Source organism: Mesoplodon bidens (genome assembly GCF_964165515.1).
Source record: "Mesoplodon bidens genome assembly, chromosome: 4".
Lineage (NCBI taxonomy): Eukaryota > Metazoa > Chordata > Mammalia > Artiodactyla > Ziphiidae > Mesoplodon > Mesoplodon bidens.
In genome coordinates this window covers 146,171,208-146,193,056 of record NC_138160.1, presented here as the reverse complement: position 1 = coordinate 146,193,056, position 21,849 = coordinate 146,171,208, and the positions used below count along the sequence as shown (strand labels likewise).

At 64.7% G+C, this 21,849-nt stretch overlaps 4 protein-coding genes across 5 annotated transcripts; 3 read left to right on the top strand and 1 right to left on the bottom strand.

The window, feature by feature from the left end:
• Positions 1-969: 969 nt before the first annotated feature.
• MAP2K7 (mitogen-activated protein kinase kinase 7) lies at positions 970-11,325 on the top strand. Of its 2 annotated transcripts, XM_081230725.1 has the most exons (12): positions 972-1,494; positions 3,435-3,482; positions 6,525-6,666; positions 6,832-6,898; positions 7,015-7,128; positions 7,201-7,320; positions 7,467-7,574; positions 7,670-7,849; positions 7,950-8,030; positions 8,153-8,295; positions 8,929-8,974; positions 9,097-11,325. In XM_081230725.1, exons 1-12 carry the CDS (start codon positions 1,371-1,373, stop codon positions 9,229-9,231), a joined length of 1,308 nt encoding a protein of 435 aa, XP_081086851.1. In that variant the 5' UTR covers positions 972-1,370; the 3' UTR covers positions 9,232-11,325. The 2 variants fall into 2 exon arrangements, with proteins under 2 accessions (XP_081086852.1, XP_081086851.1); XM_081230726.1 differs by lacking the exon at positions 3,435-3,482 and having other exon boundaries at positions 970-1,494.
• A 499-nt stretch (positions 11,326-11,824) lies between these two features.
• Positions 11,825-14,850, top strand: TGFBR3L (transforming growth factor beta receptor 3 like). Its single transcript, XM_081230724.1, has 7 exons — positions 11,825-12,467; positions 12,798-12,934; positions 13,012-13,320; positions 13,641-13,767; positions 13,870-14,028; positions 14,237-14,309; positions 14,785-14,850. Exons 1-6 carry the CDS (start codon positions 12,074-12,076, stop codon positions 14,269-14,271), a joined length of 1,161 nt encoding a protein of 386 aa, XP_081086850.1. The 5' UTR covers positions 11,825-12,073; the 3' UTR covers positions 14,272-14,309; positions 14,785-14,850.
• Positions 14,851-15,565: 715 nt separating this feature from the next.
• On the top strand, positions 15,566-18,511 carry SNAPC2 (small nuclear RNA activating complex polypeptide 2). Its single transcript, XM_081230727.1, has 5 exons — positions 15,566-15,961; positions 16,669-16,788; positions 16,938-17,006; positions 17,300-17,630; positions 17,723-18,511. Exons 1-5 carry the CDS (start codon positions 15,779-15,781, stop codon positions 18,052-18,054), a joined length of 1,035 nt encoding a protein of 344 aa, XP_081086853.1. The 5' UTR covers positions 15,566-15,778; the 3' UTR covers positions 18,055-18,511.
• A 1,288-nt stretch (positions 18,512-19,799) lies between these two features.
• Positions 19,800-21,458, bottom strand: CTXN1 (cortexin 1). Its single transcript, XM_081232706.1, has 2 exons — positions 21,289-21,458; positions 19,800-20,921 (listed from the first exon to the last, which is right to left on the bottom strand). The coding sequence occupies exon 2, from the start codon at positions 20,899-20,901 to the stop codon at positions 20,653-20,655; it is 249 nt and encodes an 82-aa protein (XP_081088832.1). The 5' UTR covers positions 20,902-20,921; positions 21,289-21,458; the 3' UTR covers positions 19,800-20,652.
• Between the last annotated feature and the right edge of the window lie 391 nt (positions 21,459-21,849).

Sequence of the window (21,849 nt, the reverse complement as noted above, 5' to 3'; positions counted from 1 at the left end):
TCTAAGCCTTCGATTCCACCAGACCAAGTACAGGCAAGTGGCGACAGTCACATTCCAGAATCAAGGGTATGAGTCTATCCTGGAAGCAGAGGCAGAGAGAGACCTCAGCTAACCAGGAGAAATCAGGTGGCATCGTCTGCCTAGCTTTTTTCCTGGAGAACCACTCTTCCTCTACCTTCCCTGTTAGTCTCCCGGCACCACAGTTTTGGATCTGCTCCACCTGTAAGTTGTCACCAGAGGAGTCGCCACAAGCCTTCAACGCCCATCACAGTGTCCCTGTGCTGGAGCGGGCAGGGTACAGCCTGCCCAACCCTGACCTCCTGGGATCACCACCTCCATGGTGTCTGCAAAATGCGAGCCTCCTCCTGGCACCAGAGAGCAGAAGCAAGGTGCTCTCCGGTGGCCCCAGGGTTCCAGATGGGGGCACTTTCCCAGCACTCTTCAGACCAGCTAAAGAAAATGTGTAGGCCGCAGAGGCGCCAGGTAGAGGCACCAAACCCCGGGGCCTATCTTCTGCGTTGTCCAGGAGCTGGGCGCAAATCCTGGGGGCAGGGCAGTTGAGGGAAGTCTCAAATGTCCCACCCAAGTCTGACTTGGAACTCTCTGGCCTTGACCTTGGCCCCCCTCCCGGCCCCCTCCTCGCCCCGTCGCCGAGGTCAGGGGTCACGCCACTGGATTCCCAGCGTCCTGACAGTGGCCCGAGCCCTACCCCGCCCATCCTACATGTCCTCGGCCAACCCTGAGCCTGCTGAAATGGAAAGGGCTTGCCCCGGGTGCCTAATTATGGTGAGGAGGCAGCAATTAAGCGTTAACAGGGATCCTAATGAAGCACTGTCCGAGATGAGAAAGGCAGTTCCGAGAGGGAGTGGGTGCCAGCGATGGCCGGGCCGGGAAGAGAAAGAACGAGGCTGAGGACACACAACCATGGCGACCACCGGGGACAGCGACAGGAAGGAAAGAAAGAAAAAAAAAGTCACGAATGCGCATGCGCAGCAGAAGCCACGGGCGTGACCTCCTCTCCTCCTCTGTACGCTTCCGCGCTGCTTTCTCCGCCCACCGCTCTAAGCGGAACGATGAGTGGGTTTCCACACAGCGCCTCTTGCCGGAGCTCTCGGGAACTCACGCATGCGCCTCACACTGAGAGGATTCGCACGTTGCCAGCAGCGAGCTCTAGGCGGCGTCATCCCTCCGGCCGGGACGAAGCACGCACGCGCGGAAGTTCGCACGCGGGAAGGGCGGGTGTGTACCGCGAGCATGCGCCCTGCTGAGCGAGACGGCGGCTCGGCGGGGTCATCCGAGCGCAGGCGCAGTGCGGTGTTTGTCTGCGGGACTGACGGGCGGCCGGGCGGTGCGCGGCGGCGGCGGGGAAGATGGCGGCGTCCTCCCTGGAGCAGAAGCTGTCCCGCCTGGAAGCAAAGCTGAAGCAGGAGAACCGCGAGGCCCGGCGGAGGATCGACCTCAACCTGGATATCAGCCCCCAGCGGCCCAGGCCCAGTAAGCACGGCGGCGTGGGGGAGGGGGCGAGCGGGGCGGGGCGCGCGCCGCGGGAGGCCCCGCCCCCGCCTCCAGGCCCCGCCCCCGCTTCCGGGGCGCTCTAGCTCCTCCTCTCCGACCCGCTCCCCGCTATCGGCCAGCGGTGAGAGGGTCACAGTGACCCGGGAGGCGTGGGGCTCCGCGGGTTCCCGGGCAGCCCTCCCCCTGCCTGGAGGTTCCCCCTTAACGGGGCCTGGGAGCCTAGTTACCCGGCCCCAGGCGAGGCACCCCCACCTGATGACCCGCCCCCAATCACCGGGATCCTCGGAGCCTCTGTCACCTACCCTGAGCCTTGCTTCTCCTACTTCATGCGACCGTGACCACATCCAGGTCCTCCGCTAACATGTACACATCCCTTTTCACCAGCTGATTCTACTCCCGCCATTTCAGTGATTGTGTCAAGAGGTTCCCCCACCCCCCACCCCCGCTCCGCACCTGGGTCCTTGTCATCGGGGTTCAGCAGATGATCCACTCACGCTCACACACGCGCACCTGGCCAGGGGACACCTGAGGTCGCTTGACCATATAACCATCCCTGTGGTTGTGTCTGGTGCTCCATTCTCCCCCCTCTGGGATCTTGTCATTGGGCTCAGCGGACTCCCTCCCACATACAGTTTACCCACATACACCAGGCCCCTTCATACTCCTCTGACTCGTTTCACTGTTACCATCTTTCTGGCTCTTCCAGAAATAAACACGCAACTCCCAAGCGTGGCGACTTTGTCACTTAGAATCAAGTGACTTCCCCATTCTTACCCACACCCACCCAGCCCGGGGACACCTGAGGCCAGTGCGACTCTATCTAGGCATCCCAGGGCACATGCACCTCCTTTCTGATCCCACAATCCCAGTGCCTGTCTCCCTGGTGTCTTGTCATCTGGAGTCAAGAGCTACCCCCCAGCACCCACACCTGGCTCGGAATCACTGTGACCACATCTAGTCTCCTTGTGATTTCCTGCATGATCCCCTCCCCATATCCTTGAAGCTCAGAGGGAGTCAGATTTTTCCCCTCCCTACAGACCTGATGAACAGCAGCCCACACACATGCTTTCTGTTTTTGTTTTTGGACGCACCGCGCGGCATGTGGCATGTTAGTTGCCCCAGCGAGGATTGAACCCGTGCCCCCTGCATTGGAAGTGCAGTCTTAACCACTGGACCACCAGAGAATTCCCCTGCCCACACACCCATGCCTTCTGTGTCTCTCTTGACCCAGCAAATTGCTCTCCTTTTTCTCCCCTCTGATATGACTCCTGTGGCTTATGTAGCTCCCTGTGGGGTCATCCTGACAGGATGGGGAAGACACCTCCTCATCTGGGTTCCCCCAGCACTGCCTGCTCACGCAGCCTGGCGCCCCCATCCTTGTGTAGGGTCCACTCCCCATCCTCCCTTTCCTGACCTGGGCCCGTGTGGGTTCCTCACTGGATTGGGGGTGTATGTGTGTGTGTGTCTCTTGGGGCCCTGAAAAAAACCCGAGGTGGCAGTGCTGGCATTGGACACTGCCTGGGGTAGGAAGCCCAGCCAGGACTGGAGGGTCCCCGCTGGGCTCTGCAGTGCTGCTCCCCCTCCAACCCCAGCGTGGACGAGACAGGCCTAGGTACGGGGCCTGGGGTGCCTTGCGGGGTGGCTGTCCCAGATGCAGAGCGAGGCACGGTGAGACCCATGGTGAGCAGGCCCCGGGGAGCCCCCTCCAGGCATCTGTGTCTATGTCAGCTCCATCCCATCCTCCCAGTTCTCCCATCTCTGTCGGTTTCTACCCATCTCTGCAGTTTGGTGCCGCGTGCCTCCCCCTCCTCTTCGTTATGATTTGATTTGATTTCTTTTCTTTTGGACAAATCGGTTGTTTCCGTTGTGATTTATCGTGGTGTTGTTGTTGTTTTTTTTTCTTCCTTTTCCCCATCCAGTTATTGTGATCACTCTAAGCCCTGCTCCTGCCCCGTCCCAACGAGCAGGTACCAGCCTTTTTATCATCGCTGCTTGGACCTCTGCACCATTGACCTAACCGCTGCCCCGGCCGCAGAATGCCATCCTCCCCTTCCCCCTCCCACGTGCTCCGTGTGTGCGTGTGCGCGTGCGCATCCCCCCTCTCACCCTCACTCTCTGTCCATCCACACCGTCCACGTCCGGCCCACGCGGCCACTTCCTCTGTCTTCTCACCTCCCGCTCCTCCCTTCCTCTCGGGCTCAGGTTTGGACTCCCTGGAGGAGGAGACAGACTCCCTCACCGGCCGGGAGTCTGTCGCCTGCCAAGGGGGTCACGAGTGTCCGTGCGTGTGCCTGCAGGCGTGTGCATGAGCGGGGGGAGAGAGAGCTGGACTCTGCGCCTGCTCATCCACCTCAGCAGCCCAGCGGACCCGTGTCGCCCCCTGGGCTGAGCTGTGCTAGGCTTGGACTGAGTCCCTGTCCTCTTGAGGCTGGCACACCCCAGGGGGGGGGGGCCCTGGGGCTTGGAGGGCTGTGAGCACTGAGGGCCTCCGGGCGGGAAGTGGAGGAGGCCCTGGCGCCTTGGAGGGAAGGCCAGGTGGAGCAGGGAGCAGGGTTGCGGTCAGGAAGCCTCTGGAGAAGGTGGAATTTGAGCAAAGTCTCCTGGGAGGTGGGGGCAGCACAGGGATGGAAGTGGAAGCAGCCCCCCTAGGGGCGGAGCGCAGGTGCCAGTGGGTCTGGGAGCAGATGGATGTGGGACATGCCTGTGCAAAGGGCGAGGGTGCTGAGAGAGATTGGGTGGGGGTCTGGCCTCGTTGGTCCTTGTGTGTGTGAGCAGGACTAGGTTGGGAAGTGTGCGTGTGTGGGGGGGGTGTGGGTGTGTGTATGTGCGCGCGCGTGTGTGTCGGAAGGTGAGGGGCTCTGTGGCTCTGCTGGAGACCTTGTGGCATGTCATCTCCCCATCTGCGTGGTTTTGTGCCATGCCCTGTGTGCGTGTGCCTACGTGTGTCGACGGACAGCCTGGTACGTGTGTGGCTCCTGATGGCCGCATGCCCCCCCCCTCCCGCCCCGTGTCCTTTCTCGTTCTCTCTCATTTATTCTTCTCTCATTCTTCTCTCTCTCTCTTTCCCCTTCAGCCTCTCGCTCTCATTCTGCCCTCCTGACCTGCCGTGGGCCTGGTACCACCTCTGTGACTTCTGTTCTCAGGGTCTTTGTCTACCTCTCTCCACCCCACCTTAGCCACCCTGCACCGGCCCCACTCACACGCCTACCGTGCGTCAGTTTGTGGGGCCGGCTGGAAGGCTCTGTCCCCCTACAGTCTTGGCCACGGGTTCTGGGGCAGCCCTCAGAGGGCCCGGTGGACTGTGTAAGGGAGGGGACTGACAGGACACCACACCGAGAGGTGTGGGGAGGAGAGGGCTGTGGTCCTCACTCAGAAAGGGGGCCCTGGTGCCCCCAGGGAATCTGAACCTGACAGGGATCCAGGGTCCCGGTGCAGGGGGAGCTCGAGGGTCCTCGGGAGCCCCGGAGGTTGTCCAGCCAGAGAGGGAGGGATTAGGACTGGGATTCTGGCCCCGGCAGAGCAGAGCAGCAGGGAGGGCACGGGAGGAGAGGCCTCCGGGCCAGTGGAGGGGACTGGGCCCAGCCACGTCCCCGGGGTCCCTAGAGCTCTTCCATCACTCCCACCAGGCCCTCCTAGGACTACAGGCCAGGCTCATAGACCTGCCCCTCGCTCTGGCCGCGGTCAGGGTTGCAGGCCAGCAAAGCGCCCGGGCACCAGGTGCTGCACCATACCCGTTGATCACTGGGCCCACGTCACCAGGTGCCTGGAGAACTGTGGGAGGAGAAGGTGGGCCGTGCGGGAAGTGTGGAGAGAGAGGAGGGGGCGTCAGCCAAGGGCTAAGGAGACTGGCAGACCCCCAGCTCCTGGCCTGCTCTCCAGGAGAAGGTGAACCTGGGAGGTGCTTGTAGCCTGCAGCCTCCCCAGCCAGGGTCTCCCCTTCTGGAGGCCGAGTGCCAGGGTCTCTGGCGTTCAGGGGTTCACTGGAGGGTAGTCACCCTGGCCTCCACTCCCCACCCTGGGGCCTGCCCAGCCCGGAGGCTCCTCATCCCTCAGGGAATCTGCTCTCCTTTCCCAGGCCCCTCCCCGGCCTGTCTCTGCGGCGCCTCCTCTGGGCAGCTGGGCCCCAAGTCTCAGCTCCCGTCTGTCTGTCTCCTGCCCTTCCGTCCCCTAATGCTGCCTGCCCGTCCTGGGGTGCCCGCTGCCTGCCCGCTGCCTGCCTGCCTGCCTGTAGCATGCCCGAGCTGTCCGCATGCAGGCTTCTGGAAAGAACCGAACTCGCCGCCTGGCCCGGCCCCTGCCCCCCACGTCCCGCTGGCCCCTGGAGGGGCTATGCCACCTGGATCCCCTCACCCGGAGGACACAGGCCCAGCCTGGGGTCCTGCCCCTGCCTCGTCGGCCCTAGCTCCGCAGGCCAGGCCGGGAGGCTCACCGATGAGCCCGCTGGCCAGAGGGCGGCCCTCCCTGACCCTGAAACAGAGTGCTGGGCGAGGCAGCTGGAAGCCTGGGTCCCTTGCCCACTTTCTCCCCAGGGTGGTCCAGCCAAGGTCAGCGCTGCCCACAGCGCCAGAGCTTGGGCTGATCCCAGCGGGCATTCCTGCCTTGTGTGGTCCAGAGTGTGGGCGTGGTGGCCCTGGGCCTGCTTCCCGGGCAGAGGTGGGGAGGAAAGGGACGCAGCGGGGAAGCTGCCTGCCCGAGGGACAGCATCCGCCTCTGGGCCTCCGTTTTCTGTCAAGGGAGACTTGGGGATGAACCCTTAGCCTCTGGGGACCACCCCACCTCAACAGCCCACCGCAAGCCCTTCCAGGTGGGAGGAGTGGGCGGGGGGCGGGGTGGGAAAAGGCACTCTAAGAGTGGTCTGGGAGCGGGGAGCTCCTCCAGCCCAGCAGGGCAGGGGGCTGTGCCGCCCTACCTGAGGGATGCCAGGGAGGGGAAGATGAGGGTGCCAGGCCCTTGAGTTGGAGCCAGCTGGGAGCTAACCCCCTCCTCGCCCCTGGTTTTCACCACCCCAGCCCTGCAGCTCCCACTGGCCAATGATGGGGGCAGCCGCTCACCGTCCTCCGAGAGCTCCCCGCAGCACCCTACGCCCCCCGCCCGGCCCCGCCACATGCTGGGGCTCCCGTCAACCTTGTTCACACCCCGCAGCATGGAGAGGTGAGCGGCTAGGGTGGCCAGTGGGAGGGCCGGGGCGGGGCGGGGTGCAGAGCCAGCCTCAGGGAGGAGCTGGTGAGCTCTGTGGAACCCTGTGTGTTAGGGGCTGGGGTGGCCTCAGGTTGGTCAGGACCCCCATTCAACGGCACCCATGCTCTGTCCCCTCAGCATCGAGATTGACCAGAAGCTGCAGGAGATCATGAAGCAGACGGGCTACCTGACCATTGGGGGCCAGGTACCGCCCTTCCCTCGGCCCCCCCGGGGAGGGTGGGCAGGACGCAGCTGGTAGGTCTGGGCTGGGGGTGGAGGGCAGAAGCCCGGTGGACCCCCAGCCCTGGCTCTCCTCGCCAGCGCTACCAGGCAGAAATCAACGACCTGGAGAACCTGGGGGAGATGGGCAGCGGCACCTGTGGCCAGGTGTGGAAGATGCGTTTCCGGAAGACGGGGCACGTCATCGCTGTCAAGGTGAGCCCGCCCCCGCCCCGGGTGGGCCCCGCGCCCCAGGCTCGGCGCTAAGGCCCCTGCTGTCCCGTGCAGCAAATGCGGCGCTCGGGGAACAAGGAAGAGAACAAGCGGATCCTCATGGACCTGGACGTGGTGCTCAAGAGCCACGACTGCCCCTACATCGTGCAGTGCTTCGGGACCTTCATCACCAACGTGAGCCGGCCGCCCGCCCCCCAAGCTTCCCGTGCTGGTCTCTGAGCCAGCCTCGTGCCCCCCGCCCCTCCCCAGGACCCGAGCCTGTCTGGGGTGGGCAGGAAGGTACAGCCACCCCGCCAAGCCGCCACCTGCTGTCCCCGCAGACGGACGTCTTCATTGCCATGGAGCTCATGGGCACGTGCGCCGAGAAGCTCAAGAAGCGGATGCAGGGCCCTATCCCTGAGCGGATCCTGGGCAAGATGACGGTGGCGGTGAGCAGCTGGGTGGGGTGCAGGCGGGCAGGTGGCCCCCCCCCGCCAGGCCCTGTCCCTGCCATCACTGGTGCCCTCCTCTGCCCGCGCCGCAGATCGTGAAGGCACTCTACTACCTGAAGGAGAAGCACGGCGTGATCCACCGGGACGTCAAGCCCTCCAACATCCTGCTGGATGAGCGGGGCCAGATCAAGCTCTGCGACTTTGGCATCAGCGGCCGCCTCGTTGACTCCAAAGCCAAAACGCGGAGCGCAGGTTGCGCTGCCTACATGGCAGTAAGTGGGGCCCAGCAGCGCCCGGCGGGCAGACGTGAGGGGCGGTGTACCCACCCCAGCCACAGGGGTACATCCACCCTCTCCTGCTTCCCACCGGCAGCCTGAGCGCATCGATCCCCCAGACCCCACCAAGCCCGACTACGACATCCGGGCCGATGTGTGGAGCCTGGGCATCTCCTTGGTGAGTTGGGGCCCCTGCTCTCCGAGGCCAGGGGTGGGGTCTTCTCGGAGTACAGAGGCAGGTGGCGGGAAAGGGCAGGATCCTGTCCTTGGCCGGCCCAGCCCTGCCCATCTCTCTCCCAGGTGGAGCTGGCGACGGGACAGTTTCCCTACAAGAACTGCAAGACGGACTTTGAGGTCCTCACCAAAGTCCTACAGGAAGAGCCCCCGCTCCTGCCCGGTCACATGGGCTTCTCGGGGGACTTTCAGTCCTTCGTCAAAGACTGGTGAGGGGACTTCCCTGGTGGCACAGCGGTTAAGACTCCACGCTCCCGATGCAGGGGGCCCGGGTTCGATCCCTGGTCAGGGAACTAGATCCCACATGCCGCAGCTAAGAGTTAAAGACTGCTGAGGAGCCCCAGCCCCGCCCTCCGCTCTGGAAGGCAGGGCGAGGTCAGATGTGGCCCTGCACCCAGGCCACTGGGGAGGGGAGAGGGGCCCCAGGATGGGGTGGGGGCTGGAGCCCAAGCCTCGGGAGCTAGGAGTTGGGTTTGGACTCAGCCTGAGGGGACACCTGGCCCCAGGGGTATTTGGCAGGGTGGCCCTTGGGCTTCACCTTGGGGGAGCTGTGAAAGAGCAGAGGCGCCCCAGGGCTAAGGGCTCTGAGTGTCCTGCACCAACTGGCAAGAGTAGCGCACGCGGGACGTCCACATTGGGGCCTCCCGTGGGGGAGCCCACGCACCTCTCCCATGGGCATCTCACAGCGCACATTGGGCTTCTGTCACGTTGGGGGGCCCAAGCGCAGGGCCGGGAGGGTGCAGGCTTCTGCCCACAGATCTTGCAGACCCGACTCAGCCACGAGGGCGGCCAGGCCCCTCCTCCCTGCTCTCACTTCTCTTCCTTTCCTCTTCTCCCTCCAGCCTTACTAAAGATCACAGGAAGAGACCAAAGTATAATAAGCTACTTGTGAGTACCCGGGGCCCTCCCCAGCCCCCATCCTAAGCCCCCCGCCACACTGGACGCCGGGCCTGAGCAAGGCCAGCAGGGAAGACGCCCTTGCCCTAAGTGCCCCGCCTTGGGCCCCACAGGAACACAGCTTCATCAAGCGCTACGAGACGCTGGAGGTGGACGTGGCGTCCTGGTTCAAGGATGTCATGGCGAAGACCGAGTCGCCGCGGGCGAGCGGGGTCCTGAGCCAGCACCACCTGCCCTTCTTCAGGTAGCCGCACAGCGGCGGCCAGCCCACTGGGGGCCGGAGGCGTGGCCACCGGCCTCCCCTTCCCCACCCGGCCACCCAGCTGCCCGCCAGGGGAGCCCTGGGACCTGGACGGCCGCCGAGGGCTGAGGACAGAAAGTAGGGGGCGCCGACCCACCCCTGACTCCCTGCCCACCAGCCATGGACAGATGGGCCCGCCAGGCCCCAGCCCTTCCCGTCCCAGGATCAGCCGGCTGTGCGCATCCCCCCCGACAGACACTGTGAACGGAAGACAGCAGGCCGCGAGCAGACTCGCTATTTATTCAGTTGTAACCTCTGGGCTGGGGCGGCCCCCGGGGGCCGGGAGAGAGCCGCCCGTCCTATCCCCTCCCCTCCACACCGCGCTGTCCCACTGCCGCCTCGCACGCACATGCACCCTGGCTCCGTCTCCCTCTCTGTCCCCTCCCTCTCTACCTCTCTGGCTTTCCCTGTCTCCCTCCCTGCCTCTGCCTCTCTCCTGGCCCAGGCCCTGCCACCCCCGGCGGCACCCCTGGGTCCGTTTAGGTCTCTGGCAAGCCATGAGTCAGTTGGCTGGCGTCCTCGCCCTGGGCAGGCAGGCTGGACGTTGTGACTGCAGCCAGACCCGGGCTGGTCTCTCTCTCTTTCTCTTTTTGATCTCAGGGGGTCCTTTTTGGAGTTTATCGTATTTTATTGTACTTGGTGGGGTGTTTGGGGGGTGGGGGGAGGAGAAGAGCTTGTTCTCATGGGGTTTGTCGGTACCTTCAGAAACTTTTACCAAAGTCATGTTTAGCTGCTTGTGGCAGCCCCCCCGATGGCCCATGGGCGCTGGGGGGCTGGGGGCCGAGCCGTGGGGGCCTGGGCCACCCCGCCAGGGAGAGACTAGTCCCAAAGGTGGGTTCTCTGGGGGCGGGGTGCTGCTCCCTCGGGGCTGGAGACTGGCCACAGCTTGTAGGGGTGAGTTGAGGACCTCGGGGGGTGTGGAGGGAGCCCAAGGGGCCGTGGCCACACAGGGTGGCCTTCAGGGAAGGCAGGCGTGGGGCATGGTGGAGGGCAGCAGGTGCCGGTGAGGCAGAGGCAGAGGAGGGAATGGGTGACAGGAGCGGGGCCCATGGGGCCTGGGGAGGCAGGGATTGAGGGCACATGGAGTGGACGTGGGGGTCTGAGGATGTGTGACAGGGACAGAGGTGGGGCAGGCCGAGGGCTGGGGGTGTGGAGGCAGTCACGCCCTCATAGTGGCCCTGAGCACCCCTCGACTCACCCAGAGCTGGCCAGTCCCCAGCCCACGCTGAGGCCCTGGCCCCGACATCCCCGGGGCCCTGGGGAGCAGCCAGAGCAGGAGGGGGTGTGTTTCCTTTTTGTTGGTGATGCATGCAAATCAAGTGGACAACGAAATAACAACAAAAAAAAAAAAGCAAAAAAAAAAAAACTCCAGAAAAACCACAAAAAGCAACCAACACCAAAGGTGAGAAAGTTCGCTGGATGTAGCTGAAGCAATCTAGACTAGGCATCACTGTACCCTCCATCTATCTCACTGACTGTAGTTACTACTAGGATAGTCACAAAACGCCGCATGTTTTAAAAAGTACTCGAAGTCATCTTTTCTCTGTCCCCCCTCTGGGGGGTGGCCACCTTCTCTCGCTCCAATCCCCTTTGTGAGGGGAGTGGGGCAGGGTGCGGGGCTAGTAGGCCTGGCCCCCGCCCTCCCTCATGGGCCCCAGCCACAGGGGCCTTTGTGGGTAGCCGGGAAGGTCGCGTGGCTGGCCCCAAGGGCCAGCTGCCTGAGTTTATTTTTATTTAACTTTCTGTTCTTTAAGTGTGTGTCGGCCCGTTCCCCCTCCCCGCCTTCAGTGTTAAATGGGAGCCTCTCCTTCCCCCCTGCCTTTCCCATGTCTCCCCCCCACCCCGCCAGTCACCAGTCACCAGCCATCCCTCTCCATCAGGCAGAGGGTGAAGTGGGCAGGTGGGGGCCTGGGGCGGCCTGGGCCCAGCCCATGGTCCACAACCCCTTCTCAGGCCGCCAGTACTGCCCCATCCCTTTTTAAAACGAAACGCCCTCGTTTGTAAATCCTTAGACGCTTGAGAATAAAACCCCTCCCTTTTCTTCTGCGGTGTCTGTGGTGTGTGTCGCGAGCCTGGCAGGGCCTGGCAGTGAGGTGGGGAAAGGGGCCAGGGAAGGGGTCGTGAGCCCCGACCTTGGGGCTCGGGACCATTCTGGTGGATGGGGCCTCTGCAGCGAAGAGAAACAGGCAGGGCTGGTGGCTGGTGGGGTGGTGTTTGTAGTGACTAGCCCCATATCTAATGGCCAGTGTGAGGGACCTCCCACCAACCGGATAGCTACAGGTCTGGCCAGAGAGCCCTTAATCCCCAGCAGGCCTTGGCCATGGGCTCTGATGTCCGCCCATCAGTGCGCCGCCCCCGCTCCTTGCCTCCCCAAATGGCCCCCCAGCCAAGGCCAGAGCCGCCTGCCCGCCTGCTGGGCCCAGTGCTGCCTCAGCCGGTCCAGCATGCTGGGCACCCTGATCCTGCTTCTGGCCCTGCTCCCAGGGAGGACCACCTTGCCCAGCGAGCCAGCTGGTATGTACAAGCAAGGGGATGGGGCCTAGCACACCTCCATTCCCGTGTTACCCTTTCTCAGTGCACCCTCTCATTCACCCCGCCTGGGGGAACGGGGGTGGGTGGGAGGTGGGGTCTGCCCCGTCCCCCGTTTTCCAGGTTCTCTGGGATCCCCAACTTCTTCGAAGTCCCAGCAGCCACGGTGAGACCAAGGGCTGTGGGAGGGGAGCAGTCTGCACCAATGCTTTTAGGGAATGTCTGTGCTGGTGATGCTGGACATTTGAGAACATCCTTTGATGAGGACCCCAGCTGAGCGCCTCCTTAAGGCAGAGGTCTTTGTCAGTGTGGTGCATGTGTGTGTGATCACACACCCCAGTGGAGGCTCCCCTGTGCCTCTACCCTTTGCCGCTGCTGCCCTCAGCCTGCGAGTGAGTGAGGAACACCGACAAAGGGAAAAGGCCCAGACCCTGGTGGCCGGGCTGGGCCTCCACGATGCCCAAAGAGCTGGGGGGAGAGCACCTTACTATTCTTCCCTCCCCTTAGAAAGGCAAGAATGGGGCCAGCACCCTCCCCCCAAACGGCCCTGCTGTGACCCCAGAGGAGCCCCTGGTCCTCGGTGCGTGAGCGGGGGGTTCAGACTCCAGAAGGGGAGGACCTTTGACCTCACCCAGGCTGACCCTCCACCATCAGGTGCCCCTCGACCCCTTCCGAGCCAGGGATTCCCTCGCTCACGGGGGGTGGAGAAGTAGAGGTCTGGGAAGGGGGTTCCTCCCCAGGAAGGCGCAGCTTTGCGCCCAGGCTCAGGGGCTGGGCTGGGCTGTCCCCCGGGTCTCCAGGGGGTACATCACAGCTGCTTTTCGGCTGGCGGTGGGAAGCGCGGAGCCGAGCGCGGGTGAATCCTCCACCGCAACTGCATCCATTTTCCAAAGTAGGCAGTGGAGGCGAGGTTGGCTCACTTGCCAGGGGGGCCTAAGGGACAGCGCATCCTCCTTCCCCTGTGCCACCCTTTCCCCCTGCCAGTGTCCCCGTTCCCCGCGGCGCCAGGGCCCAGGCTGCGCCGACCCCTTTTCAGTCTGGAGCTGTCGGACGCGGAGGACGCCTTCCCGCGCCGCGCGGGGCCGCTGGAGGTCCCGGCTGACAGTCGCGTGTTCGTGCAGGTACGGGCACGGGGCTCACCGAGGCTGGGTGGCAGCCGGTGGGGGCAGCCGACCCTGACCGCGACCCCGCCCCCCAGGCGGCACTGGCCCGTCCCTCCCCGCGCTGGGGCATGGTCCTGCACCGCTGCTCGGTGACACCATCCTCACGCCCGATCCCGGGCCCCGCCCTGGCGCTGCTGCGCGGGGGCTGTTCCGCCGACTCCTCGGTCACCTTCCCGCCACCGCGGCCGCTCCCAGGTGCCGCTCGCCCCGCGCGCTTCAGCTTCCGCCTGCGCCCGGTCTTCAACGCCTCTGTGCAGTTCCTGCACTGCCAGCTGAGCCGCTGCCGCCGCCTCCGGGGAGCCCGCCAGACGCCTGCGCCTCTGACGCTGTCTCCACTGTCGCCGGTGCTCGGGCACGGGGCGGGGAATCTGGGCGCCCGGGCCCGTCGGGGGCTGGGCACAAGAGCCTCTGGCATCTGAGGGAGAAGCCCCTTAGGGTTTGGGGACCTGGGGGCGGAGGTACCTCGAAACTGGGAGTAGGCAGTGGGTCTCAGGCTGGGGTTGGGCGCAGGGACGTCCGAAGGGGCCGAATTTCCAGGGGTCTAGTAGTGCGACACCTGGTTGCAATATAGTGCTGGACACTTAGATCTCTTGGGAGCCCTGGGGACCCGCCCCTGGAGCCGGGGCCCTGACGTCCCCGCCTCTTGCCTCCCCCTCCTTCCCAGTGTCTGCCTCGGGATGAGGCGTGCGCGGGCGCCGGCAGTGGCCGCGATGAGAGTCGGGGTACCGACAGCCCTCACCTGCACACGCTGACGCAGCCCATCGTGGTCACGGTGCCGCGGCTGCCCCCCAGTGAGCACGCAGTAGTCCTCAGCGGGGGTCTCTGGGGTCGGGAAGGGGGATGGGGAGGACATCTGAGGCATGAGCCCAGTCTCTGCGTTGTACTCCTCACAGGGCCACCCAAGGGCGTCCCCGGCAGAGCCGTGCGACCCGAGCGTCCCGCGCCGGCCCCGGGGATCCTGGAGCCCGCGCCGGTGGTAGCACTTGTGTTGGCCGCCTTCGTGCTGGGCGCCGCTCTGGCCGCCGGGCTCGGCCTCGTCTGCGCTCACTCAGGTACCAACCTGGGCCCGCCGGGATCTCCGCCTGGCCCCCAGCCTACTATTCCCACGCGTCCGGACCCCTGGTCGCGGCGATCCCAGCCTGCTCGGGCCTGCATCCCTAGACCTGCTTCCGCTACGCCTGCAGCAGCCCCCCAGGGGGCGCCCTTGCCCCGGCCCAGCGCGCAGCAACCCCTACTCCTCAGCCTGCCTCTCCTCTCCAGCGCCCCCGCCCCCCGGCCCGCCCCCAAGAGCCTAGCCCAGTGGCCCCCCGCCCAGGAGGCCCCAGTGAGGCAGGTAAGTGTTGGGGGGAAGGAAGAGGGGGAGTGTAACCTGGGGCCGGTAGGACGGATGGAGGAGGGAGGTGATAATGACTCTTCATAGCGCGTTCTCTCTGCCAGGCGGAGTACCAAATGTTTTACGCATATTAATCCTTGTAACAAGCTTCAGGTAGATACTCTTATAATCCCCATAACAGATATTTAAAAATGAGGCACTCTCTGAAATTAACTTGCCAAAGGTCACAAAATTTGGTGGAGCTGGGATTCGAAATCACGTAGTGGTGACCCGCGGCCGACTGCGGGCTTAGTGTCGTAAGAAAGGACCTCAACACCTCAGACAGGCACACTAGGCAAGGAGAATTCGGGTTTCAGACCTAGCACCCACCCTCGCCCCGGCACACAGACTGATGGGGCGGCCAATGATCGGTTGGGAAGGGGGTGAGCTGCCGTAGTGTCCTCTCCCCTGCTCAGCCTGAGTCGCCCCTCTCCAGAGAGCGCGCCCGCAACAGGGTCCGGAGACATACCAGCCACAGCCTTGGACCAGGCCCGCCAGGACCTGTGACTCGATGGGACTAAGATCCCTGCGCCCCGCACCCCCTCTTGCTCCTCCTCCCACCCTCCCACCTGGGCTCAGAATAAACATCTGGCCTGAACTGCAGCGTTCTGAAGTCTGCGTGTGCGCGTGGCGCGGGGGTGGGGATTCCGGGGTGGAAAAGGTCCAGACTGGAGGGGTGGAGCTTTGGGGCGGCGTCACACGCCCTTATATATACGTGTGCGGTTACCGCCCAGGGGAGCCCCAAGGGCATTTTGTCCCAAACAAAAAGGGGACACCCAACCCCACCGGCTTAAATTTAAAAATAAGCCTCGTCTCCTTCTCCACCCCTGCACCGCCCACCTGCCTTCTCAACCCCAGGATTTCTCCGCTCTCCACTCCCACCGCCCGGACCCTGCCCTCGCTAGGGCCTCGAGCTCAGGCCTCTGCTCCAGTCTCCTCTCCGTCTAGCCTAAAGGTCCTTAAATCCCTCCTGCCCGACCTCCTCCCTCCCCAGAGTATAGACAAAGGAGGGGACTATTAGCTCCATTTTACGGTTGAGGAAACTGAGGTTCGGCAAAGCCAAATCACTTGCTCACCAGTCAGGGCTGGCCGACCCCACAGCCCAGGCTCTTGGCTACAAAACACATAATAGGAGTTTCACAAGACGTAGTCCTGGAACGGAAGGAGGGCACGAGATCTAAGAAGTTGGCTCCAGTTCACGAATGAGATAGAATGCGGGCGGGGGGTCTCGTTCGTCCCCGCCTCAGTTAGATGCCAGTCTCCCCATTACTTCCCGGGGAGGCAGTTCCCTTCGGCCCGCAAACCCAGAGCCACGCCCCCATCTACTTCTGCCTCCGCGCGGGGTCTTTTGGCCCCAGCGGCCGCCGTAACCCCGCCCACTAGGGTAACGGCCCCAGAACGACGACACCGCCCTCACCCGCCTCACCGGCATGAAGCCCCCGCAGCGGCGGCGAGCGGCCCCGGCGCGCTATCTGGGTGAGGTGACCGGCCCCGCGGCCTGGAGCGCCCGCGAGAAGCGGCAGCTGTTACGACTACTGCAGGCGCGACGGGGCCAGCCGGAGCCGGACGCCGCCGAGCTGGCCCGGCAGCTGTCGGGCCGGAGCGAGGTCGAGGTGAGAGGGGTCTTGGGATGGGAGCGAGGCTGGAGGCGGGGCTAGGATGTGTTCGGGGCTGGCGGAGGGGCGGGCCCTGGGAGATGGCGGGACGAGAGTGAGGCTTGGGGGCGGGGCGGGGCCTTGGAGTGGGCGGGTCGAGGGTGAGGCGGGGGCGAGGTTGAGGAACCGGAAGAACGCCGGAGGAGGCGGGACTAGTGCAAGGCTGGGCCTTGTGTGCCTGCGAGAAGCTAAGGGCGGGGCGAGGGCGGAACATAGCCGAGGGGCGGGGCGAGGAGGAGGCAGTGCTGCGGCAGGCTGAGGGGCGGGGCGAAGCCAAAATTTAGGGGCGGAGCGAACTCTGAGTTAGAGCGGAGGCCCAGGACTGGGTGGAAGACGCTGAGGGACTGGGCGGGAATGAGGTTGAAGTGAGAGTCAGGAAATGGGGCGGAGTGGACGAAGCGGGTAGGTGACTAGGGTAGTACTTAGCACGGGGGTGGGCCCTGGCTGCGGGGAGGAGCCAGAACCGGCCAGGGCCTTAACATCTTTGTCAGGTAGCTGGTCACACCTGGGGCCTTGGCCCAAGACCCCTGGGCAGAGTCCCTATGACCCTTAGCTCCGGGCCAGAGGGAGGCTAGGGAGCAGTGGCCGGCCCTGGAGCAGGCAGTGGACTGCCTAGCCCTGGGCTTCTAGAAGGTCCATTTGGCCTCATCCTCTCACTTCCCCAGATCCAGGACTTTCTCCGGCAGCTCAAGGGCCGAGTGCTCCGAAAGGCCACTCAGAGGATGCATCCAGATGGCCTACAGGGTCCCAGGCGCCGGGAAACACAGACCCCGGCCCCCATCGAGGTGAGGCGGGGCGAGGCTCCCCAAGGCCGGCCCCTGGAGGATGAAGTGGGAGTTGGGGGGATAACCTGGTCAGGGGAGCCCCAGGAGGGGTAGGGCTTGGGGGACTCCTGAGGGTTGATCCGTGAGCACCTTCTGGTTACTTCACCCAGGTGTGGATGGATCTGGCTGAGAAGATAACAGGCCCTCTGGAGGAGGCCCTGACCGTGGCTTTCTCACAGGTACAGCCATGCGCCAGGCAGGATGGGGGTATCCCGGGGACGGGGTCATATATGTGAGTCTAATTAAGCTGAACCTGGTTCCTGGGTCCCTTCCTCTTGCCAGCTCTGTGACTCTGGTCCGTCACCGGACACCCTAGCCTCAGTGTCCGCCCTTCTGAGGCCCTCTGCTGAATGTGACGCCTTCCTCAGGGTGGCAGGGAGGATTTGGAGGTGGAAGGCTGCCTCCTGCAGGGCAGGGGAGTAGCCCACGGGGACACTTCTGCCTTTCCTTGCCTGATCTCTCTGCCTGCCAGGTGCTCACCATCGCGGCCACGGAGCCCATCAGCCTCCTGCACTCCCAGCCCCCCAAGCCCACGCAGGCTCGTGGAAAGCTACTGCTCCTCAGCGCCCCTGGAGGGCAGGAGGACCTGGGCCCTGAGGCTCCTGGCCCCGCCCCTGAGGCCCCTGGACTGCAGGAGTCTCCCGGCCCCGCCCCCAAGACACAAGGCCCTGCCCCTGAAGCATCCTCTGAGTCCCTGGCCGGCCCGTCCGCTGAGGAAGACTTTTCTGTGGACTTCGAGAAGATCTACAAGTACCTGTCGTCCATCTCCCGCGGCGGCCAAGGCCCCGAGCTTTCCGCAGCTGGTGAGAAGGGAGGGGCTGACGATCTGGGGGTGGGAGTCTCCGGCGGCAAGCCCCGCCCTTCCCTCACCCGTCCCCTTTCCATCCATCACCAGAGTCAGCTGTGGTCCTTGACCTGCTCATGGCACTTCCTGAGGAGTTGTCCCGCCTGCCCTGCGCTGCCCTGGTTGAACATATGTCAGATATGTACCTACGCCTGATGGCCCCCCAGCCCGACCCTGCCAGTGGGGGCCTGGGGTCTGGGGCTGAGGATGACGGGACAGGTTCCGGGGGGCAAGAGGAGGCTGGCCAGGCCACTCCTCAGGCCCCCGAGAATGCTGGGCCCAGCGAACCGATATCCACTTGGCAAGCAGCTGGGATCTGCCCCCTGAACCCATTCCTGGTACCCCTGGAGCTTCTGGGCCAGGTGGCCACCCCTGCAAGGTGAGGGGCCCGGCACCTCGCCAGACACACCAGACATCAGTGAGCCCCCATGCCCTCAATCCTGCTTGGGCTGGCACTGGTTGTCATTGAGGATCTTGCCACGGTGGAAGGTCCCTGACGCAGTGTGCAGTACAGGTCGCCTTTAAGATGCTCGATACAGCGTGGGTTTCAGAAATGGGAAGCACAGGGAATTCCCTGGTGATCCAGTGGTTGGACTACATGCTCTCCCTGCCGAGGGCTCGTGTTCAATCCCTGGTCGGGGAACTAAGCTGTGCAGCACGGCCAAAAAACCCCAAAAAACCGAAGCAAGTACAGGGTTTCAGCCATAGAACTGGGATGAGGGGGTTCCAGCCAGATGGCTGGGCTAAAATCACCCTCAAATACTCCCCCCACTGGCTTCTCATCCCTTCTGAAGTCCTGTATCTGGTGTCCTGTAACTGTGAATAAAGTTCTGGTCTATCCCCCTGGCTCTCTTTCTCCTGTGAGTTAAAGGTGGGAGGGGGCCCAGAATCAGAGGTAGGGAGCCATAGCTTGGAGTCCTGGGGACATGCCAGGGAGGAGGGTGTGGTTTTCGGTAAAGGCCACTGCACCAGGTCCAGTCTGATGCCATCTGGAGCGACCTTGGCTTGGCTGTGGGGGGACCCTTGGTGATTGTTTGGAGGGTCTACGCCTGAGCCTGACCCGTGTCGGGGAAAGGTTTTCAGAGCCCGATGACCCTCCATCATACAGATGGAGGGGAGAGGCTAGCAGAGTGAGGGTGGCCAGGTCGGGGGAGCTGGACTCCTGACCACGGGAGGGTTAAAGGTGGGCTGCCCATGTGGCAGGAAGTTGGAGGGATGGGAGTGAGTCCCTGAGGTAGCCTTGGGGAAGCAAGTGGGGGAGGGAGGGAGAGCTGGAGGGGCCTTAGGAGCAGAGCTGGGTGGAGGAGGGGGCTGGGGTCCTGGCCGTTACCCAAGGTCTCCAAGTCCCAGAGGTGCTGCCAGGTCTCCCTGCACGGGGCCCCCCTCCCTCAGCCTCGCTGAGCGTGTGGATTCAGGGGCAGGTTGGTGAGGGTCGGGTGGGGGAACCGGGTGTCCTCCTACGGCACCACCTTCCCCCAAATCGAACCAGTCCTCTGAGAGCCAGTGAATTTTCTGTTCGCAGAGCCTGTGCATTCACACAGCCTTCCTTTTATAGCAACGCTCGTCTCTCCCCACACACACTGCACACGGCTCCCCCCGGGGGCGCACAACACAGCTCGCAGGCGGGCCGTGGAGCGGAGCCAGCCCACTCCATGACCAAGGCCTCACAGCACCAGCCCCGTGGTGTCCAAAGTGCACATTGCTGATGGTGGGACGGAGGGACCAGGCCAGAGAGGTTTGGGGCTGCGGGTGTGGTCACAGTACCAGAAGGCCGTGCCAGTTCTTGGAGACAACCTCCAGGGCTGGCTGAGGGCACCCCATCCAGGCTCCCTACCAGGCTAAGTCCATTCCATGGCCCCCAGAGTCTCCTCAAGTCAAGGGAAAGAAGGGTGGTCTTGGCTGTTCCTGGAGCAAGGGGGATGGATTATGCCTTGGTCCTCCAGAGTGTACATCTGGGTGTTTCGCAGCCCTGGGCAGCTGTTAAGAGTGTGCAGAAGTCAGCCCTGGGTTCAAATTCTAGCCTGGCTAGAAGCCAGCTATAGGCACGTCACTCAACCTGCCTGGACCCGAGTCCCCTGGCCTGTAGAATAAGGATGCTAACAGGGTCCTGAAACGAGAACAGACCCAGTACAGGAGGAGCTACCTCAGCACGCTGCTTGGCATGCAGTAAGCGCTCAATAATAGCTTTTATTAATACCATGGGCTCAGAGGCAGGGAGGAGTGAGAAAGCAAGGGGAGGGCCTGGGAGGGGGGGCTTCAGGAGGGACCAGGGGGAGGTGGCAGGAGGGCCAATGAGGGGTGGAGGTGGTGACAGAGGGAGGGGCGCGCTGACCTGAACTGGGGCCTGGGCTGGGGGCGGGAGGGAGCCTGTCTGCGCTCTCCCCGCCATGGAAGGAGCCTCGCATCCTGGACACAGCAGCCATTGTCGCTCTTCAGTCTCTGTCTCCGGAGCAGGCCGCGCAGGGCATATTGGTATGCAGCGTCCACCTCATGGGCCCAGGAAAGCCCGCAGGCCCGGAGCCCGAGGAGGGGCTCAACACTTAGGGGGGCGGGCGGCGGGGGAGTGAGGATGGCCAGAGGACAGGGGAGGGAGGGAAAGGGTGACGGGGGTCCCCGAACCCGGGAGCGGACATGACACTCATGCTCGGCGGCAGGAGAATAGCAGAGCCACCTACACGCTGGGGGCGGAGAGGCGGGCGTCCTCTTCCCACCCAGGCTTTAGAGTCGGGGGCCAGCCGGGCCGGTGAGTTACGGAGAGAGGACAGGGCGGGATAAAGGCACGAAGTGGGGCTCCGGCCTGGCCAGGAGGGAAGATGGGAGGGGTGTGAGGGGGGAGGGGTTGGACTTCTCCTGACGCCCTCCCCCCTCGGGCTGCGAGCTCGGGGGCAGGATCCTGAGCGCGGTCCAGGCCCGGCGGCGCCCCGTCGGATCGGCCCCGGGAGAGAGACCCCGCGGAGGGCCGGCCGAGGGCGCCGCACCGCTCAGACCAGCGCGTAGTCGAACTGCCCGCGCTCGAGCGCCTCCTTGTGGTCGGTCCAGGACGAGGCGGGCATGCGGCTGTAGGGGTCGAGCAGGATACGCACGCAGCGAACCATCAGCAGCACCAGCACCACGAGCAGGCACAGCACGAAGGCGAACACGGTGCGCTGCTCCGCGTCCAGGCCCGCGCCCACCGGGGGCCCCGTCGATGGCGGCAGAGGCTCGGGGGACAGAGTCCACGTCGCGCTCATGGCTCACATCGCCGCGCGCCCTGCGGAGGAGGGGGCCCGCCCGGGAGGCAGGGATGAAGCTGCGCCTTCCCGCGCCCCCGCGTCGTCCCCACCCGCCGCCCCCCACTACCCTGCCGAGCCTCAGCCCCCGCCCGCGCCTTTGTCCCCTGGCTACGCCCATGCCTGGCCCGCGGGCACCCAACTCCGGGCGTGCGCGCAGGTGGGGACGCTAAGAGCAAGGAGAGGAAACCCCGACCCGGCCGGCCCGCGCACAACAGGTGCGAACGCGCGGCCCGGGCTGCGTGGTGGGGGGCGAGACCCGGTTCCCCCACCCCGCTCCCTTTGTTCTTGCGTCCTGGGGACCCCCCTCCCCCACCGCCCGCGCCCCCGCCCCGCCGCGCCCCTCACCCTGGCCTCGACCGGGACCGGGACCAAGCGGCCGGCAGCCGCGCTCTCTTCCGGGACCCGCACCCGCTCCTGGTCTCTCCCCGGTGGCCGCGGCGGCGGCCCGGACTCTGCCCACCCCACCCGCCCCTGGAGCGGCGGAGACCGAGGCAGGCGAGCTCCGCGCCAGCCGGGCCGCCGCGGCTGTTCCCATGGCGACGGGGGCGGGGCCGCCGCGGGGGGCGGAGGCTGCGCAGGGAGCGGCGCTCGGGCCCGCGACCCCGCCCCACCCTCCGGGAGAACAGGGCCCCGCCCAGAGGCGCCGGGGAGACCACCGGCCCCATAGAACCATGAGCACCGAGGGCCTTGCCCTTCCACCCCCACAGGCACCCCCTCCAAACCACCCAGCCCGACTTAAGCTCCCACAGCCCCATTCTCCTCTGCAACCGACCCCTCAGACTCCCTGTTTGGGGGATCCCAGTGCCCCCAAAACTCATACAGGCGCTTAAGGTCCTCCAGCCTCGGGGACCCCAACCCTCAAGCGACCCACCCAGGTCACTGAAAACCTCCGTAGCTTTTCCAGTC

What these genes read in the sequence shown, in the direction of transcription:
- MAP2K7 (XM_081230725.1), top strand. Translation starts at nt 1,371, where the DNA reads ATGGCGGCGTCCTCCCTGGAGCAGAAGCTGTCCCGCCTGGAAGCAAAG. An exon ending in CCCCCAGCGGCCCAGGCCCA is followed by an intron (nt 1,495 to 3,434) that starts GTAAGCACGGCG and finishes TTCCCCATCCAG; the next exon opens with TTATTGTGATCACTCTAAGC. An exon ending in TCGGGACCTTCATCACCAAC is followed by an intron (nt 7,321 to 7,466) that starts GTGAGCCGGCCG and finishes CTGTCCCCGCAG; the next exon opens with ACGGACGTCTTCATTGCCAT.
- TGFBR3L (XM_081230724.1), top strand. Translation starts at nt 12,074, where the DNA reads ATGAGGACCCCAGCTGAGCGCCTCCTTAAGGCAGAGGTCTTTGTCAGT. An exon ending in GGTGCCGCGGCTGCCCCCCA is followed by an intron (nt 13,768 to 13,869) that starts GTGAGCACGCAG and finishes TACTCCTCACAG; the next exon opens with GGCCACCCAAGGGCGTCCCC. An exon ending in CCTCGTCTGCGCTCACTCAG is followed by an intron (nt 14,029 to 14,236) that starts GTACCAACCTGG and finishes TCTCCTCTCCAG; the next exon opens with CGCCCCCGCCCCCCGGCCCG.
- SNAPC2 (XM_081230727.1), top strand. Translation starts at nt 15,779, where the DNA reads ATGAAGCCCCCGCAGCGGCGGCGAGCGGCCCCGGCGCGCTATCTGGGT. An exon ending in CGGGCCGGAGCGAGGTCGAG is followed by an intron (nt 15,962 to 16,668) that starts GTGAGAGGGGTC and finishes TCACTTCCCCAG; the next exon opens with ATCCAGGACTTTCTCCGGCA. An exon ending in AGACCCCGGCCCCCATCGAG is followed by an intron (nt 16,789 to 16,937) that starts GTGAGGCGGGGC and finishes TACTTCACCCAG; the next exon opens with GTGTGGATGGATCTGGCTGA.
- CTXN1 (XM_081232706.1), bottom strand. Translation starts at nt 20,901, where the DNA reads ATGAGCGCGACGTGGACTCTGTCCCCCGAGCCTCTGCCGCCATCGACG.